The sequence below is a fragment of the Megascapheus bottae genome, chromosome 6, assembly GCF_031878675.1.
Source record: "Megascapheus bottae isolate mThoBot1 chromosome 6, mThoBot2.hap1, whole genome shotgun sequence".
Lineage (NCBI taxonomy): Eukaryota > Metazoa > Chordata > Mammalia > Rodentia > Geomyidae > Megascapheus > Megascapheus bottae.
This window is the reverse complement of record NC_143514.1, coordinates 43174618-43195014: the sequence shown is the minus strand read 5'-3', so window position 1 is coordinate 43195014 and position 20397 is coordinate 43174618. Positions and strand designations below refer to the sequence as shown.

General features: G+C 42.8%; 1 protein-coding gene across 2 annotated transcripts in view; it reads left to right on the top strand.

Annotated features, from left to right (window-relative positions):
- Positions 1-20397, top strand: part of Patj (PATJ crumbs cell polarity complex component) — a 264480-nt gene that overhangs the window by 170706 nt on the left and 73377 nt on the right. For both annotated transcript variants that reach the window (XM_090334725.1, XM_090334724.1), the window contains 3 exons: positions 3723-3795; positions 10128-10220; positions 19973-20047. In XM_090334725.1, coding sequence (XP_090190851.1) covers positions 3723-3795; positions 10128-10220; positions 19973-20047 — 241 coding nt within the window. The remainder of the gene's footprint in view (positions 1-3722; positions 3796-10127; positions 10221-19972; positions 20048-20397) is intronic.

Genomic DNA, 20397 nt, shown 5'->3' with positions numbered 1-20397 from the left:
TCAACTGTCTTGGTGTTTTTCCTGATTGTGAGTAGAACACAATTGAGTCTGTTCAGGTGTTAGCAGTATTTCCTGGACTCTTGTCAGAAAGGAATTTTGTTACCATTGAAATATAATGGTCTACTTTATTATTATATTGCTCCTGGGTCATTTACATGGAATTTTTCCCCATTGAACATTAATACTTGATATCATATTGAACTTAACCACACAAAGGTATGACTTTTTCCCTCCATCTTTCTCAAGTGTCTCATATCACCACATTTAATACAATCAAAAATAATATTCAGGGGCAAGCTATAGTGGTAATCCCACTATGAGCCTGTAATCCCAGCTACTCAGGAGGCAGAGGTAGGAAGACTGTGGTCTGAGGCCAGCCCATGGAATAAAGCAGCAAAGCCTCGCTTGAAAAACAAACTTAAAAGCAAAAGGACTCAGGGCAAGTGGTACAGTGCTTGTCCAGTGAATATGAAGCCTGGAGGTGAATTCCCGGGACCTTTAGAAAGAAGGGGGAGGGGAGACTCAGATCTAGAGCTGCATTCGTGTGTTCCTTATTTATTCAACATTTTTATGGAGTGCGTGCATAAACCTAAATGATGTGCTAGGTACTAGATTGTAGTTAATCAGATGAGATTGAAAACAAAAAAATTAAATCAACCTGCTGAACAATTCCAGCATGTCTGTTTTTAATATAATGCCATTTTCTTGGCAACCTATAAACTAAGACCCTTAGTTTATTTTTTCTCTTTTTTTCTTTTTTCTTTCTTTCTTTCTTTCTTTCTTTCTTTCTTTCTTTCTTTCTCTCTCTCTCTCTCTTTCTTTCTCTCTCTCTTTCTTTCTTTCTTTCTTTCTTTCTTTCTTTCTTTCTTTCTTTCTTTCTTTCTTTCTTTCTTTCTTTCTTTCTTTTTGATGCCAGTACTGGGTCTCAAATTCATGGCCTAGGTGCTGTCCCTGAGATTTTTGCTCAAGGCTGACACTATACCACTTGAGCCACAGCTCCACTTCTGCCTTTTTGCTGATCCATTGGAGATTAGTGTCTGCTTTCAGGTGAGAGACACAAGTGTTCTTTAAAAGTTCAGTTATCATTCTATAAGAATTTATACCAGTTTGGAGTTCTTGATTGTTTTCGTTTGTTAGATCATTTGTTTTTTGGTTTCTGAGGATTGAACCCAGGGCCCTCACATGTGCTAGACAAGTGCTCTACCACCAGTTTGGAATTCTTACACTTTCAGTCTATTTATGTTGGTAATTCTGAGGCTGTAAGAAGTAATTTTCTCCAAGTCCCACAACTTGTGAGTAGGTTCCTCCCATTGAGTAACACAGTAGACTGGATCCTCTGTGTAATAAGAAGCCATAAGAGCCAGCCTTGTGTTAACCCTGTGATAACTTTACTGGCTGAACAATGGCTTGGAAGCTAGATGGGTTTGGTGGTGCACACAGCTACTCAGGAGCCAGAAGCAAGAAGATGGTGAGTTTGAAACTCCATCAAGTAGTGCATTCTCTTATTAATTCAAGAGAGAAATGATGATGGCTACAAACCGAATAGAATGAGAAGTGGAAATACTTAAGATATCTTCTGAAAGTAGAACTAGTAAGACTTATTATTGCTTTGGAAGTACAGGTAAGGGATGAGGTTTCAAAAGGGATTCTTAGTTCCTGGTAGAACAATTAGGCAAACCTTATTGGCTTAAGATGAAAAGCATTGGCTGTGAAACCATCAGGGGACTGAGTGGACTGCAAAACTCTTATTTTTAGTTGCAAAGCTTAGACTATCTCTAATACAGAGCGATAAAGTAGGAGTGGGATATGCAGATGTTAAGCTTAGAAAAAGATCTGTATTAAAGGTATGAATGTAGAAGACATTAGCATATAGTCTTTGACCTTAAGGGGATAACTCACTTATTTGAGGGTACTAAACTCAACACTGAAGGAGAAGTAGTAAGTGTATATTCAGGTACAGGTAGTAATAGACTCAAAAAAAAAAAAAGAAAAATAAACAGGGGGGCGCAATGGCCCATGCCGGTGATCCTAGCTACTCAGGAAGCTGAGATCTGAGGATCGAGGTTCAAAGCCAGCCCAGGCACTAAAGAATGGGACACTCTTATGTCCAATTAACCACTAGAAAACAGGAAGTGGGACCATGGCTCAAGGGGTAGGGTGGTAGCCCTGAGCTGAAGAGCTCAGGGACAATGCCCAGGCCCAGAATTCAAGCCCCATGACCAACAACAAACACACACAACACATACAGAGAGAGAGAGAGAGAGAGAGAGAGAGAGAGAGAGAGAGAGAGAGAGAGAGAGAGAGAGAGAGAGAGAGAGAGAGAGAAAGGGACCAGTAGTTTATACTTATAATACTAGCTGTAAGGAGGCTGAAATCTGAGAAATAAGATTCAAAGACAGCCTGGGCAGGAAAATCCATAAGACATCTCCAATTAACTACCAAAAAGGCCAGAAGTGAAGCTGTGGCTCCAGTGGTATGATGCTATCCTTGAGTAAAAAACCTCAGGGACAGTGTCCAGGCCCTAAGTTCAAGCCCCAGGACCACTGACACCTCCCCCCCCACGCACACACAGAAACAGTGCCATGGGAATCTTAAGTGTAATCATCCCCCAACCTCAGGCAGTGACTGATTCGTTGCCAGTCCTGGGCTTGAGCTCAGGGCCTGAGCACTATCCTTGGACTTTCTCAAGGCTAGAGCTCTACCACTTGAGCTTCAGCACCACTTCTGGCTTTTTTTCTATGTGGTACCGAGGAATTGAACCCAGGTATTCATGCATGCTAGGCAAGCACTTTAACCACTAGGCCAAACTCCCGGCCCTTGTACAGTGTTTTAAGTTATTTTCTCTAGTGCTGAAGATGGAACTTGCTAGGCAAACCAACTACTTTTAGATCCTCAAATATCAGCATGAAGCATAGCTATGAGCTTTCTGGGATTCTTTGTGAATGACAAGGTCATACCTTCCCATACATCTTGAGATTATTGTGTTGCCACTGCTTGATGACTACTTAGGGCAGGACAGCCATCATCTCCCACTGAACCACAGAGAGCCATTTGCTAATAATGTGGTAGAAATAGGCCCAGCTCATCAGAACCGCTGATGAACCATTTTGTGTCCATCTCTCTGGCAGTGAGATGGCAGCCTCCACCTATTCTATTCCATTCAGATGATAAGTAGAATTTGCCTAACCCACAAGGCATTGTCTGTCTGGAGCTCTGAACTCTCCATCCATCATTTCTCCTCACCATTGCCCACACCAGGCCTCTTGTATGCATCCTATCTTCCCTCATTTGGCAGAATGGTAAGAAGTCAAATAAGGAGTTTGGGAAGCATTCCAGTTCAAAGGACAAAACACTCTCAACATTAATGGGGCCTAGAGGTTATGCACGCCCATTTGAACAATGTATATTCCACAATGCTAAAAAAAAATGTTGACACCTTTCCAGAATTATCTTCTGCAGTGCCTGACTTTATAAGCTGGATTTGGCTAACCCTTAGCATCATCATTCTCTGTCACTAATAATTGTATCTGAGTGTCTCTTGAGTAATGCATTGCTTTTGGTGTTTAATAGCTTTGAATTCTTGGAAGCTATGTGTATATACATACTTAATTCTGTGGTGCTGTGTGTGCATTTTCAACTAGGAACCAACAAAGTGTTTGTATTTTGAGTCAGGAAGTTAGCATTGGCTATGTGCTGATCCTGTCCGCTTTATCATTCTACAGAAATGAAGATGCTGTCAATCAGATGGCTGTTGGCCCCTTCCCAGGGCCTTCCAGCTCCCCATCCTCCATCGAGGTAAGTGTGCTTCCAGCTCTCAATGCATTAGATGGATTTGTTGTGCCCATTTCCCCCAAATCTGACATTTTCAATGTTTAGAATCTAGTATTTTGAGCACATAGTATTTATCAACTAGCAAGTCACACTATCTAAAAAGAGAGTATTGAGGCATGATTATAAAATAATGTAAAATGATTAGGTAAACATGAGTATAAGAACTTAGCCATGTATTGTTCAAAATTGCAAACTTTCTCAAGATGTATAATTTTGTTCCAATGGAATGTTTTACAATTCATTAGAAAATTCTTTTGTGGATGACTAAATAATACCCTGTTCCTTACCCTTTCAAAATAATTTAATAATAGCTGAGCATGATAGTGCATGCTGATAATTCCATGCTGGAATTTTCATGGGAGGCTGAGATGGAGGAGCATAAGTTCCTGATCTATGTAGTAAATTCTAGGCTAACCTTAGCTACATCAAGACCGTGTCTCAAAATAAATTTCACACACATATACACACACATACTCAAAAGAAAAAATTAAGACTTATAGTCCAAATAATTACTTTAATTCTAAATAATTGCTTTACTAATACTTTGGGGTTTGGTATTTTATTGTTATTGTTGTCTGCGTAAGTTTGGTGCCAGTACTGGAGCTTAAAGTCAGGACCTTGGCAATATCCCTTAGCTTTTTCACTCATAGCTAGTGCTCTACCACTTGAGCCACAGCTCTACTTCTGGATTTTTGGTGGTTAATTGTAGATAAGACCTTCACAAATGTTTCCGCCTGGGTGAGCTGCAAACCATGATTTTCAGATCTCTACCCTCAGTAGCTAGAACCATTTCAGGGATTTCTTCTTGGGTTCTTGGGCTTTCTTCCATCAGGACTGTCTGCTTGTCATCGTGTGTCTTCTTTAGTGTGTACCTGACCCTCTGTGCCTCCTGTGTTCCTCGTGGGGGAGGGCAGGGCACACAGCATGGCCAGGCACAGTGCCCTCTGTCACACAGCCTTTAATGCTTTCCATATATATATATTTTCATGTCTCTCTCCCATGAAAAGAGAAGACCATCATTACTGTCACTCTACAATAGAAGAGACTGGGGCTTAAGGGGCTAAATAATGTTCCCATGTGCCCCAACAATTGTGCAAGTCAGTGTCAGCTTCCTGTGTGTACCTGGATGTGTAGAGAGCAAGGAAGTCATGTACATAGATCGTTTATAATGTTCACTACACAAACTAGCATTCAGTAAGCTAACACTTCTCCAATTAATCAGAAAAAAAGGCTGTGATAAAGGTGTGATACAACATGATAGACTATTATCTTCGAGCAGAAAAAGTCAAACAAAGCCCTGAGTTCAATTCCCAGTACCACCACACAGACACACACACACACACACACACACACACACACACACACACACACACTAATTACATCACCATCACTTGTGCTTCAAATCCTTTTCTCTAAAAAGCAATGCTATTTCCTTGACTATGGCTGTAGTGGCCATTAAAGTAGGGGTGTTCCCCCCTCTTATGAGTGATATGGCAGTGTCTGGGTGTGCTCTGGTCTCTGACCCCGGCCCAGTCCCCTCCCAGTTGTGTGGCCTCTCTTATTCTGCCTCCCTCCTCCCTTACATCTATTTATATAATCACAACTTCCAGGAACTCTCCCAGTGTGCCAGGAACAGTGCTAAGCATGATTAAATTCTCCAGCCAATCCCCAAATTATTTCTTTTGGATGTTTAAGTATCACTTTTATCTGATATAAAACTGAAAGAGTGCATTTAAATCATGACCAAATAGATCAAATACAGCTCATCACTATTAAGTTAGACATGATAATAATAATTTGACGTAATCAATTGATACCTCTATTATATACTAATGATACCTCATCATATTTATTCCTTTTTTTAGTAATATTTATTGAGCTCTTTTCCTCTCCCCACCCCCCAAGTCCTGGTCCTTGAACTCTGGGCCTGGGCTCTGTCCCTGAGCCCTTCAGCTCAAGGCTCCCACCTTACCCCATGAGCCATAGTGCCCCTTCCAGTTTTCTAGTGGTTAATTGGAGATGAGTCTTATAGACTTTAGTGCCGGGGCTGGCTTTGAACCACAATATTCAGATCTCAGCCTCCTGAGTAGCTAGGACTACAGGTGTGAGCCACCGCTCCCAGCTTCTTTTCCCTTTTATAAGCCTATTTTTTATTAGCATACAATCATAGGATAACATGTTTTGAGCTCTTATGGGGTGTCTGTCAGGTACTGTTCCAGTCATGAAGGGGGTAACACAGCAAGGTTACTTCCTGCAATTGAGTGCTGTAGAGTGAAAAAAAAAGATGCTAACTGAATTTCAACCAAGGAGTCAGATAATATACTTCTCAGATCAGACTGGCTCTGCCAATTAACTGCCTGTTGGGCACATGACCTTGAGAAAGGACAAATAACTTCCCAAATGCTTGTGTTTTTTTTCTGTAAAGCCAGGTTATTAGCCTCTCCCGCATGTGTCAAAAAGAGTTATGTGATAAAGTAGTAAGTGTGGGTAAAGCTATTTTATAGTGTATGCAGTTCTATTTATAATGGTTATTCGCATTTCTACTGCAGTCTTCCTGCTGACTGAATATCATTAGAGTGGTTGCAGGGCACAGTGAATAAGAACAGAAGCTCAGAAGTCTGTCAGATCCTAGCCTAATCTTCATATCCCCTCATTTACTAGCACACTGAACTTAAGCCAGCAAAGCCCAGCATGTTGGTTTCTCCATACTTAAGGTGTATTTGATAATAATAATAGTGTGGATTGGCTGGAAAACTAAATAATGTTTGTAGAATGCATAGTACTGTTCCTGATACTCAAGAAAAGCTTCAGTGGTTGTGATTATGTGAGCATTATGAGAGCACAGTAGAATTCCTAGCCTCTTGTGTTCTTTTCAGAACAAAATTTCTTCCATTTATTTATTTATTTTTATTTATTTATTTATTGTGAGTCATGGGGCTTGAACGCTGATTACTTGGGTCTGGGCTCTGTCCCTGTGCTCTTCAGCTCAAGGCTACCATCCTACCCCTGAGCCAAGCCACACTTCCTGTTTTCTAGGGGTTAATCAGAGTCTCAGGTTCTTTCCTGCCTGGCCTGGCTTTGAACCTGACTCTCAGATCTCAGCCTCCTGAGCATCTAGGATTACAGGCATAAGCCACCATGCTTGGCTCTTCCTTTTATGTTTGTTTTTATTATCTTCATATATACCACGTATCTTTATGCTTTCTTCATCTCCCCATTTTGAAGATTTCTTCTTTTTAAGCATCAACTAATAGTTTGCATTCAACCATTTGAGTCATGCCTCCAGAATGGCTTTTGTTATTTAATGGAGTATTTAAAATTTTTCTGCCCTTGCTGTCCTTGATCTTTTGTCCTCCAGATCTCAGCCCCCTGAGTAGCTAAGATTATAGTTGTGAGCTACTAGCACTGGCCTCTGGCCCATTTTCTTTTTTCTTTTTCTTTTTCTTTGGGGGGGGGCAGTCCTGGGGCTTGAACTCAGGGCCTGAGCACTGTCCTTGGAATTTTTTTTCTCAAGTCTAGTGCCCTGCCACTTGAGCCACAGCACCACTTCCAGCTTTTCTGTGTATGTGGAATGATGACTTGAACCCAGGTCTTCATGCACTAGGCCAAACTCCCAGCCTGATCCATTTTTTTTAAGCCAAGTTATTTGCTTTGTTTCTATTGTTCAATTTCCTTGAGTATTTTCAGTATCCATACCTTATCAGATGGACACTTTGCAAATCCCAGTCTATGGGTTATCAGGATGTCTTTCTTTCCTTATTGAACTGATTACTCTGTTACTCAAAAATCCTTAGTACTTTCTAGCACCAATAGATCATGCCTGTAATCCAATAATCTCAGGAAACTGAGACCTGAAGATCACTGTTCAAAGCCAGTCTAGGTAGCAAGTATCTCCAAGTAATCAGCAAAAGGACAGAAGTAGAGCTGTGACTGAAGCCTTGATTGAAAAAGGGACAGTTCCCAGGTTGTGAGTTCAAGTCCCAGTACCATGCGTGTATGCACACACACACACACACACACACACACACACACACATACACACACACACACCAAAGTTTTTAGTACCTTCCTTTTGTCTATCAATATTGTATCTTCATTAAATGTTTACATGTATAACTACTAGTGGCTTTCTTCACAATGCATAAGGAAAGCACTGAATAATACACCTGTCTTTAATGACACATATGTCCTCCCCCCACATACACACATGTGTATGCACATACATACCTTATATCTTTGCTCCTATTTCTTTTTCTGTGTGGGTTACCCTCTTGCCTGCCCCTCAATCACCCAAACCTATCAGCTCTTTGAGGAAGTAACTTTTGGAAGGCTTTTGTATTTAGCCTGTTCTTCCTGAACTATATAGCAAGTTCAAGTTCAGCCTGGACTACAAAATGATATCTGTCTTAAAAGCAGAAAAATTAAGTGTACATTTAGACAAAACATGAAAATAGCACAAGCAAAGATACAGAAGGGGGGGAAAGATATGGGGGAGGAGAATAACGAGAAGAGAAAGGGAATAAGAGAATATAGACTGAGGTCAAATGAGGGGCTCGAGTTTGACTGTCAGAAGGTTTGAATTCATGCTTGAGGCACTCAGAGCTGTTGAAGACATTTTGGACAGTGGCATGATCTGGTTAGGGCTCCATTTCAGGTAGAAGAGTAGAATTGCAACGTTAAAGATGTCTCAATGAAGAAGACTCAGGTAGGAAGCTGTGACAGAAGCCCACTAGAATCTTAAGTTGTAGCTGAGGCTGTCTAGGGAGAGGGCTTGCAGCAGAATTTCTCTTGTGTCCCTCCCTCCTGCTTTGCCTTTCTGGAATTCTGAGTATGCTTATCATTTGAGGTAGAAGAGAGCAATTCAATTTATCACATCTAGTAAACACAGCTTTATAGAAATATTTGTGAGAGTAATCAGTCATGGTGTGGTGCTTTTAAACTGAGAACTGGATTTGGGAAGTAGGAGGATAACATGCTTTAAGTCAACAGAAGGTTTCTTTTAAACAAATGATGGGGGGGGGGGTTTGCGGGTCCTGGGGATTGAAGTCAGGGCCTTGGTCCTGTCCCTGGGCTTTTTAACTCAAGGCTAGTGCTCTGTCACTTGAACCACAGCTCCACTACTACTCCCCGGTCTTGCAGCCCTCTGTGACAGGTGGTTTGAAGATCAGCAGCACTGGAAGGGTACATTGGCCATCCGGTTCACATACACTGAATCATCCTGGGTGTCAGTGCCACCGCCCATCTGCCAGATGGCCCTGGAGCCACTGGGAGATGCTGCAGCCGTGGGTGTCATGCTGCTAACCTGTTTCCCAGCCTGTCCTTGGCTGTATGCTGTGTCCTAAGCTCTTGGCTTGTGGGGTGTTTTGATGAAGCCTCCTTGCGGTATGAGCCATTCTGTTCTCAGAACAGAATCCAGCCAGTTGTTCTGTACCTCCCCTCTCCACCCCCCACCCCAGCAGCCTTAGCTCTCCCAGAGAGTGAAGAGCTCATCCCTAAGCTTCCTTTCTGCCTGGGTCTCCTCCATCACACCTTTCTCAACAGAGTCCTGTCAGGCTAAAAGCACGAGATAATATGGAAGGATTTGGAACATCATGCCGGGAGAAAGGGCATGAAGCGAGAAAGACAGCAGAGGAATGTGGAAATGAATATCAGTGTGGGCTCAGGTGATGGGAATGGATGAGGAATGGTGTTGAACTCAGCCATCTCTCCTCCTCAGAGATCCGTTCTGTGTGCCCATCATTAGGATTCAAAGAGATGATAAGCAAGTGACCAAAGAGGTTCAGATAAAGTGTTAGATGACTTTAGAGGAAGAAAGGATGGCAAACAAATGAAAGGCAGATGGACACACACACACACACACACACACACACACACACACACACGTGTATCATCTGCTATCACCTGGGAACATAAAGGTAAAGGCCATTTGCAGGGTTACTCCCTCTTTAACCTCACAGAGTATTTGGGTCCCACAGTCTCCCCATGGCCCACAGAACCAAACACAGGAAACAATTTGGTCATATAAAGTTTTCCAAAGCCAGATGCTGGTGGTATCTCATACCTATAATCCAAACTACGCAGGAGGTGGAATCTGACAATTGCCATTCAGTGCTAGCCCAGGCAGGAAAGCCTATGAAATTCTTCAGGTGAATGCCCAAAAAAGTATAGCTGTGGCTCAAGTGGCCCGAGCAGAAAAATCTCAGGGGTGGCACTCAGCTGTGTTGCATGTGTATGCCAAGTTTGGGGTGGTGTGGGTAGAGAATGACAGCTGTGTTCTTTTCTTTCGTGGCACACAGGAGCAGAGTGGCCCTGAGGCTGTCAGTAGTGAGGAAGATGGTGGTTCAGAAGTTGGTATTAAACCACTGCCTGGAAGTGAGAGCTCCCCACTGGTGAGAACTCTGCGTGTCTTTCATCTAAGCTCTTGGCACTCTGAGTTGTGTTGTTTGGATTTTGTATGACCTTAGGGAAGGTCCCCTGTTACTGGCTTTGCTTCCTTGGACATCTTGACCTCCAAGCCAGGAGAAGTTTTCCATGTAGCAAGATGGCTAAGTGTCTTCCCCAGCACACTTGAGCTGTGTGTAAAGCAATCACACTTGGCCCTGTTTTCTGCTGTTCAGTTGGGGTTGGCGTTGGTCAGTAGCCCCCCACATACTGCTATGGAGAAAATAACTTGTTTGTGGCTCAGATGATGGTTTGTGAAAATGAGCTGCGATTGTGAGAGAGTGGAAACAGGAGGCATCTGGAAAGTATTTCGGCAGTCTAGGTGAGAGGCTGTGAAGACTATTTTGAGGCCCATTATAAGAACTTAAAAAAGAAAAAAGAAAAACTATTTGCACAGAGCTCTTCAATTTGCAAAACAAAATTTCATGTGACATCATGATCGGTTCATTTTTTAATCCTAGTTATTTTTTAAATAGTGTTTAGTTGGTTCGTCTTATTAATGAAATAATTCTTTGTAGATTGTAAGGCAGAAATTATTTGCCCAGATATGTAGATGAGACCTTATTTTGTCCCATGAGACATCACAAACCTTGAAACTGGAGAACTGGGATTCCTTTCTGAAAGCTTGCTGATATCGATCATGAGTCCCTAAAATAATTATTTTCATTGTTGGAATATTTACTTAGTGCTTGCATAATGCTCAGAATGTCTATGTTTATATAATATACTCTTTTTTTTCTTTTAATGTGCCAGTATTGGCATTTGAACTCAAGGCTTTGTACTCTCTCTTGGCTTTCACTCCAGGCTACCACTGTACTCCTTGGACCACGGCTCCACTTTCAGACTTTTGATGGTTAATTGGAGATAAGAGTCTCACAGATTCAGATCCCAGCTTCCTGAGTAGCTCACAGACATGAGCCTCTTGTGCCTAACATAATGTACTCTTTTGAGTCAGCAAGCACTAAAACCAGGCTACTCAGAGCCAAATCCCAGTTCTAAGACTATAGGAAATGACCCCTCTGTGCCTCAGTCCCTGCCTATGTAAAATGGATGGGGTGGGGGTGGGAGGATGTTTTAAGAATTACAGAAGTTTGCTAGGTACGGTGGCTCACACCTGTAAATCCTAGCTATTCAGGAAGCTGAGATCTGAAGATCACAGTTCAAAGTCAGCCCAGGCACTAAAAACCATGAGACTCTTATCTCCAATTAACCACTGGAAAACTGGAAGTGGTGCTGCGGCTGAAGCTGAGGAGTCAAGGAGAAGCTCACCCTGGGATCTGAACATGATGATGTCCATCTCATTTTTGTTTAAGTCTTGAGTTCTAATGCAAAAAATACTATGAACCATAATAATTAAAGGCAAATTTGTTTGTTTACCTTTTACATTCATAATTAAACATAGACGTTCAAAAGGACTTTTCATGACATGAAGCAAAATGGAATGTGTCAAGATGTTAGCCTGTTGCAGTCATTTTCATGCTGTTTATCGTGTTAACCTGTGATGCATGTAGTATTAGGCTACTCCTTTGATAAGGAACTGAGTTAGAGGGTGGATCATGCACTTGGTGAGACCCACTCCACAGCTGGTAAGTGACATACATGGCTGGGACTCAAACTCACTTTTTACCCAGACCCATCTCTCTCACCTATGGAGCTTACATGGACAGTCTTGACATGGACAAAATATCATTAGGTAATCTGGTTGTTCAAACAATAATTAGGAATCAGGTATCTTTTATGTGTGCACATGTTATATGCAGGAGATTCTGACTAGGACATCAGAGTGTGTGTGTGTGTGTGTGTGTGTGTGTGTGTGTGTGTGTGTGTTGAGGCAGATTCTTGCTATATAGACCAGGATGGCTTTGAACTTGCAGTTTTACCTCAGCCTCCTAAGAGCTGGAATTACAGGTATACACTACTTGAAATGGGCACAGGTAGTATTCATGTTAACCTGCTGCCTTTAGAATATTTGAGGTGAGGTGGGAAGGAAAAGCAAGTACTGTTGCTTTATAAATGCCTCCTCTGCCAGTTTTCCTTTTTCCATCCTACTTAGTAATAGTAAGATCATTTGAAGGTGACCAACTCATGACAAAGAAGTAAAAACACAGAGAACTAAAGTTAAACGTGGGCAAAGATGGCCGGGCACCAGTGGCACACTCCTGGAGTCCTAGCTCCTCAGGAGGTAGAAATCTGAGGACTGCCGTTCAATGTCACCCAGGACGAAAAAGATCATGAGACTCTGATGTCCATTTCACCACCAAAAAGCTGGAAGTGGAGCTGTGATTCTAGTGGTAGACAGCCAGCTTTGAGCAAAAAAGCTCAGGGACAGCATCCAGACCCCAAAAGGGAGGGACGCAGCCAAGATGCTTATGGTTCCTCCAGGTATAAGATGGCGCATAGCACGAGAGGAATTATGTGAGACCATGGTAAGATCCCCTTCCCATGCAAAGTGGCGGTTGTAACGGGTGACAGATAGTAAGGAGTGCCGACAGCACAGGGCAGAGATGGTCACTCTCCTCCAGCGCTGACAGGATTGCAAAGGCCTGTGAGAGACTTGCTTTCAGTTTTTCCAACTATTTGCCTAGTTACCACATGACCCGCTTTCCCTCCTGGAGTATAGATACAATCAAAATGAAAACACGTCCACCCAGAAATGACCATGTCCATTCTCATTGGAAAATAGAAATCAGAATCCTTATACAAAGGCTCTTATTTATAAAACACAGCTCAGAAATCTTTAGAAAATTGCGTAGGCTAAAAGAAACATCTGTGGCTGGCTCCGGCTGCTGACAAGTGGTGTGTGATATGTGCACTCGATGGAATGTGACACGCTCCTGGACAAGAAAGATACCTCACGTCACGTATCTTTACACTCCCAAGCTCGACACATCACAGTTCTAAGAAATGCATGCCGAAACATGACAGTCCTGGCACATCTAGATTTTATATAGGCAAAGTCTGGTGTGGGTGCCAGCTGCTGTCTCCTAAGCCCCACTGTAGGCATGTCCTATGCTGAATGTTGCATATAAAATCATTCTCGATCTGCATAGCAGACAGATAGCCATCCTCCTTTTTTTGTTGCTGTTGTTTTATTTTTGTTTTTACCTTTTTTTTTTTCATGCCAATATTGGAGCTTGAACTCAAGGCCTGGTTGTTGTCCTTTAGTTTTTTTTTGCTAATGACTGACCACAGCTCCCCTTAAACTTTTTTGGTGATGAATTGGAAAGGAGAGTCTCAGAGACTTTCCTACCCACGCTGGCTTTGAACCATAATCATCAAGTCTTAGTCTCCTGAGTAGCTAGGATTACTGGCGTGAGCCACCAGTGCCTGCTTTTCATCTCCATTTTGGATGAAGGAATGTGGACAGAGTTCAGCCACATACCAAACCAGATGGCCAGTGAGTGGCAGTCTTGAGAGCAGGCAAGTTGTGTCTGACAGCCCTCTTCAAGACCTGAGGAGGTGGGTCTGCCAGACCGCTCGCACATGCATTGTTGACCACACCAGCATTGTTGACCGCAGGGAAGCGTGACTTTTCAGGAAGCACATTAACAATTTTTATAGAGATCTTGACCCACCAGCACATTTCAAGGAAGAGAATGCGGAGTTCCCTAAGGCACTGGAGGAACAGAGTAGCAAACGCCCGACAGCTGCCGTGTGAACTTCCATGTCACATCAGTTGAATTCCACTCTGAAATGTCTAGAATCTTCTCATTTTCTGGTTTGGGGGGCTCACGGGTCTGAAGGATATTTTTACAATGAAAGACAATGGTGAAGACAAACGCCACTGACGGTCTGAAAAAAAAAACTTCAAACAGTTCTGAAAAACTGTGAAAGAAAAAAAAATCCAAACTATTCCGGAGGCTGCTGCACGGGAAGACTTGCCATGACAAGTGTTGCTTGACATGCACGCTACACCGTTGCTAGGCAGTTGCACAAAACGGGGCGCGAACAAGGGGCACATCTGCTCAGGCCGTTTCTAGCAGGGTGCCCCTGGGCTGCTAGCCAAGCCCTGGCCTAATGCTTGTTTTGGAAGATTCAGATGGTGGAACCACTGCTGTTTAAATAGCTTTAAATCTGCACGCAGAGGAGTTATCATTGATAGGACACCATGCTTATGCGATGTCTAAGTCAGAGGGAAGGAAACGAGGCAGGCACAGTCATAAGGTGTGGACCGGGCAAGTGACTGGGAAAAGAAGCTGAAGCATGAGCAGATGTGTGGGAAGAGATGAGATTTGACTTCTGTCCTGTTTGTGGAAATTTGTAAGGCAGGAACACTTTATTTATTTGATCCTCTTCAGCAGGAGCCTGTCACTACAGTGAGCTCTTGTATCTTCTCCACAGAACCAGAATCCATAACAGCACCATGCAGCATTTATTGAGCATTTCTTTGTTTAGGATCCGTCTCCATCAATTCCCCATATGAAATCATTGCCAACCTCACTCTGAAGATGACCTGCTTTAGGCACTGTTGAAAATGAACTTCTAGGCTGGGAAGGTGGCTTAGTAGTAGAGTGCTTGCACAGCATGCATGAAGCCCTGGGTTTGATCCCTCAATACCACATAAACAGAAAAGGCCGGAAGTGACACTGTGACTCAAGTGGTAGAGGACTAGCCTTGAGCAAAGAGAGGCTCAGGGACAAAGCCCAGGCCTTGAGTTCAAGGCCCAGAACCATCCAAAAAAAAGAAAAAAGGAAAATGAGTTCTTTTTCTAACATACATTCCTATCACTTTCACTGCACCAAAATAAAACAAAGCAATGGGGGAAAATCTCCTTTATTTTGTGTTGTGTACCTGGAATTAAGACAATGTACAGATGATTAGGTGAAAGCAGGGAAGAGACAAATCAGTGCCTGGCTGTGAACATTGTCACATTAAAAAGAAGACAAGGAAGAAGAAGAAGAAGAAGAAGAGAAGGAATTAACAGAGACGAGAAAGTGAATTGAGTTTGGAATTTTGACTTTTAAGAGAATAATACAGCATGTGGTTTTTGATACAGATTTAACCTGCCCATTTGGACTGCTGGGCTTAATTAGAAACTATAGGGTTTTGTTTTGTTTTAGGTGCTGGCACTCGATTTTTTTCCATGTATTTTTATTGTAATCAATAGAATTCACCAGATAGAAGGTGCATTACTTCGCAAACATTGATACTGGCACTCGATTTTAAATGTAGTTTAATATTTGTTTCTAATGTTATAGAGGCTTCTTATTAGAGTTTATTTCTGAATAGTATTCCCAAGTGTAAAATCTTGCTCATTTAAAAACAAAAGCAACAAAACAAAACAAGGTTCCTGAACTATATGGGGTTTTTTGTTGTTGTTGTTGTTGTTGTTTTTGCGCCAGTCCTGGGCTTGAGCTCAGGGTCTGAGCAATGTCCTTGGACTTTCTCAAGGCTAGAGCTCTACCACTTGAGCCTCAGCACCACTTCCGGCTTTTTTCCATGTATATGGTACCAAGGAATCGAATTCGGGTCTTCATGCATGCTAGGCAGGCACTCTACCACTAGGCCAAACTCCCGGCCCCTGAACTATATGTTTAAAATCCACTTTTACCCTCCATTTGCACCTCATCAAGAACTGCTGGGTTTCTGGTTTGACTGTTGGAAGCAGGTGTCACTGTGCTAGTTCTGTATTCTGTTTCAGACCTGTGTGGGAAGTCCCTGTAGGAAGTAGGAAACTGTGGGAGTCACCACTGGCCTGTCTTTGGTGACAGTATGCGAATTGCCAATGGCAGAGTTCAAGTGCATTCAAATGTGGGGCATTTTTCACAGCTCATTGTTCTTTATATCTTTCATTTCTGGAAACCTCTTGAGATTTGTCTTGACAATCCATTTTCCTCTCCTGATCATAAAAAAAGACAGTATCTTGATGATCAAATCTTATGTCCTTTGTGAAACACTTTTGGCTTATTCTTCCATTCTCTTCCCCTCTGTGACTAACAGACATAGAGTAACAACAAAAAAGCAATTGCATGACTGCCAGGACAGCAGAAATACAAGTGCACATTTGAACTCAGGTTCATAGCTCTGTGGTTTGATAGTTCACCTTCACACCCAAACCCTGTAATGGTCCACTGAGGAGGCTTGTTATTCAGGTGAAATTTAGCTTGCCTAAAAGGAACAGCTTGTTATCAGATACTTCCTTCTTAAGGTAGAAGGTAGTCTTGCAGTTTCATTTATTCAGCACTCGGGTGTCAAGAAAGCAACGTGACTTCAGAGCACAGAACTTGGGCTTTCTTGAGGTCCTGTCTAGATCCCAGGCATCTTGAAAATCAGCACTGGCTTAAAACTGTCCTCTGAGTACCAAGGGCTCAGCTGTCAAAGAAGTTTATTTGTTTGAATAATTATTGCTTCAAATAATATGAAGACCTGGGTTGATTGTGACATCTTCCAAAGGGAGCTTAAAACCCACTATCTCTTTCAGAAATTAAGCCAGTTGGTATTAAAGCTCTATTGTGTCCCAGGCATGGCACTAACCATGACACCTACACCGAGAACTAACGAGTCTCTACCTTCAGGAAGCTTGCAGAAGTACTGACAGCAATGGCAGCTAACGATGAATTTGCTAGGAGCTCAATGGGCACCATCCTAGTTTATATTTTATATGAGATCAATTCTAAATAGATGTTAAACATCATGTGTTAGGGCTGGGCATTGCTGGCTCACACCTGTAATCTTAGCTACTTGCCAGCCAGGGTAGACAAACCTGAGAATTTTTTTTTTGTAGGTCACGGGGCTTGAACTCTGGGCTTGGGTGCTCTTCCTGAGCTCTTCAGCTTAAGGCTACCTCCCTACCCCCTGAACCATAGCCCCACTTCCTGTATCCTAGTGATTAGAGATAAGAGTCTCACTGTCTTTAGTGCCCAGGCTAGCTTTGAACTGTGAGCCTCAGATTTCAGCCTCCTGAGATTACAGGCATGAGTCATTGTGCCCAGCTTTTGAGAAATTATTATCTCCAGTTAGCCAGCAAAGAGCCATAAGTGGAGCTGTGGCTCAAGTGGTAGAGTATCAACCTTGAGCAAAAAAGCCAGACAAGAGTATGAGACCCTGAGTTCAAACCCTAGTATCTATACCAATATACCATATGAGTGTACAGATAATTGGTATAATGAATGTGTTTATCTGTAAGCATTACATCTACGATTCCAATCCAGTTTTAAAGAAGCAGTTCTTACCTAGATGCAGTAGTTTCTAGTCCCAGCTTCTTAGAAGGCTGACATAGGCGGTTCACTTGAGCCCAGACCTGGGCAACACAGAAAGTCATTCTTGGTGTCAATAAGTATAAAAGTCCCTTGCTAAAGCAATGTTATTTGATCTGGGGCAACTAGATGAGTAGGAGCCAGTCTGGGACTGACGGGGAAAAGATTGCGTGTGTGTGTGTGTGTGTGTGTGTGTGTGTGTGTGTGTGTGTGTGTTTAAAGACTACAGATCAGAAGCCAAAGTCAGTGGTAGACATTTGTGTCTATTGTTAGTCCTGCTCTCTAGTGGTTTTCTGTTACCCAGCTTACTCCCTGCATCTTCTGTTGATGCATTTGAGCCTGTTATCCTAATAGGTATTTTCTAAGAAAGATGGGCTCATCCTATTTGAACTGGAAGTCTTTTGGAGGCAAGTGACAAAACCTCACTTTGACCTTACTTAGACAAAAGGAGAAATTGATTAAATGGCTAACAGGTGTCCTGTCCTCTTCTGATCACCTAACTGCTGGAAGTGCAGGGTTTGCACTCAGCTTTTGAGACAGTTAGAAACTGAGTCCTGAAGCTGACCAGAGCTGCTCTGCTTATGTGTGATTGCCATGTGCTACAAATCTGCTTCTTCAGCATGGTTCCCACACTGCTGCAGGCTCCTACACCTCTGCCAGTGAGGGGCTGGCTGACTCTCCTCCCTTGTGTCCACTCTGAAAAATTTGCAAGATATTCTTGTCTATCTTTGTCTATCCTTGGGCTAGTCCCTGTGGCCAGGAAGACAGAGTGTTCTAATTACTGGGCTTAGGAGAACAGGAGTCAAGCAGCTTTGAGGAAATGTGGGACAAGCACCTCTCATTATCATCTGTCATGCTGGATAATTCCACTGTTGCCTCGGTCTCCATCTCAGGAGCACCTCATATTGGCCAGACATTGCTGTGAGGTACAAGGCATTGTGTACTTTGCTGATACCTATGACGTGAGGCCAACCTATGTGTTATGCAGTTTGTTTCATGGGATGCCATGATTTTAGAATTTGGGATGCTGATGCAAGGGGATCTTGAATTCAAGGACAGCCTAGGCTAGTGACATACTATCTCAAGTACAGAAGGGAAACAAACAAAAAAAAGTTGGCTAGTGCCAGTGGCTCACACCTATAATCCTGACTACTCAGGAGCGAGCTGCAGAGTGCTAGCCTTGAACTAAAGATTTCAGGTGCAGCACCCAGGCCCAGAATTCAAGCCCATGACCAGAAAAAAAAAAAGGATCAAAGCAGGCAGCTAAAGGATAAATACAGTTATTCAAGGAACCTAGGCTACAGCCTTGGCTTCCATGCTGGGGTAAATCTCTCAAGTTGTAAACCAGTACAGAACTGGTGGCTGGATGTGAATTTAACCTCAGTGAAAACAAGTCACTGAGCATAACTGGATCATTCTGTATTGCGTGATTACAAATCGGAGAGGATCCTATTGAGGAATTGGTATGTAAATATACGCAGAAAGAGGAACCAAGAAGAAGGAATGCTCTGTCCAGCTTAATTTTCTGGCTGATTCAGTCCAATGTTGCTTCAGGGATATGGATTAGCTCAGCTCAATTCCATCAACTCTCATTGTAAGCATCTTTAGTAAACATCATTTTCTGAGTACCATGCCAAATGCATATACTACTTCATGTAATTCTTTTAGCATCCCTATAACATAATTACTCCTACATTTTCCCCCATGTCTAGATAAGTCAATAGAAGTTTGAAGAGCATAACTAGTATACCCAGTGTAAGTCAAACTTCTACAAATACTTCATGACGTGAGTCATCCCTTCTCCCATTTCCCCATCACACTGTGAGTGATCTCTCACCCACACCCCAAGGAGCAGAATCAACACATCATCTCTCTGCCCACATTAGTATCTCTCCTTGCTCCTTCCCTCATTCACATCCAAAGGCAGAAGAAGTTCATTCCTTAAGTAAAGTCATCAAAAGAGGCTTTAGGCCATAATAAGAGGATGGACATGATGGGAGACAGACGCAAGTATTCTGAACAATTTGTCAATACTATTTGTTTCGGGTAATAAGCTGCCCCCACCTGTGCATCCAGAGCCTGGATCTCCCCCCTCCTGCCCCCCGCAAAGCAGGACCAACTTAACCTTTCTCTCACACTACTAGCTCTAGCAGATGTGCTGTGGCCTTAATTGAATGTACTAGGGGAAATTTTCTAAAGTATACTTGATGTTCAGTGTAAACACAGACTTAAAGGTACTAGTGTAGCAGCGGAAGAAAGCCTGGCTGCAGTGGCCATCCGAGCATATCTGAGACTAACGCTGGGCAATCAGAAAGGGCTGGACAACATGGGAGAGGACAGGCCTGTGCTCGTTCGTAAGCTAGTCCAGATGGTGAGGGAGCTTTCAGAGCTGGAAGTTTGATCATTTCGTAGTAGACTGACAAAAATGATGCTAATCTGCCGATGTCACCAAGTGCAATAGCGACCTGCAATGCCACTGACAAATTGTACTATGCCTGTTTCAGGAGGACCTGTCCCAGGAGATTAGTGAAGGTGACATGGCAGATCAGGAGGAAGAACTGGAACATTCTACCATCCATGTAAGTCATCACGCTTTGCCATGTATGGTGTACATGGCAAAATCCAGCTCTCTAGTCTTTCAGGCCTACAGGTTTGGTTAGTGCCCCTAGATGAATCATGAAGCCATCCTTATATATCACCATACCTACAAATAGGCAATTTACCTCTCCACACATCACAGACACATGAAGATAATAAGGGAACAGTCCACAGAAACCAGGTGAAACACCCAAACATAGACATGTGGGTTGGCACTGGAATTTGAACTCAGGGCCTGCGTGCTGTTCTCACCTTTTCTTAACACCTACAGTCTGCTATTTGAGCCACAGCTCCATTATGGCCTTTTGGTGGTTAATTGGAGCTAAGAATC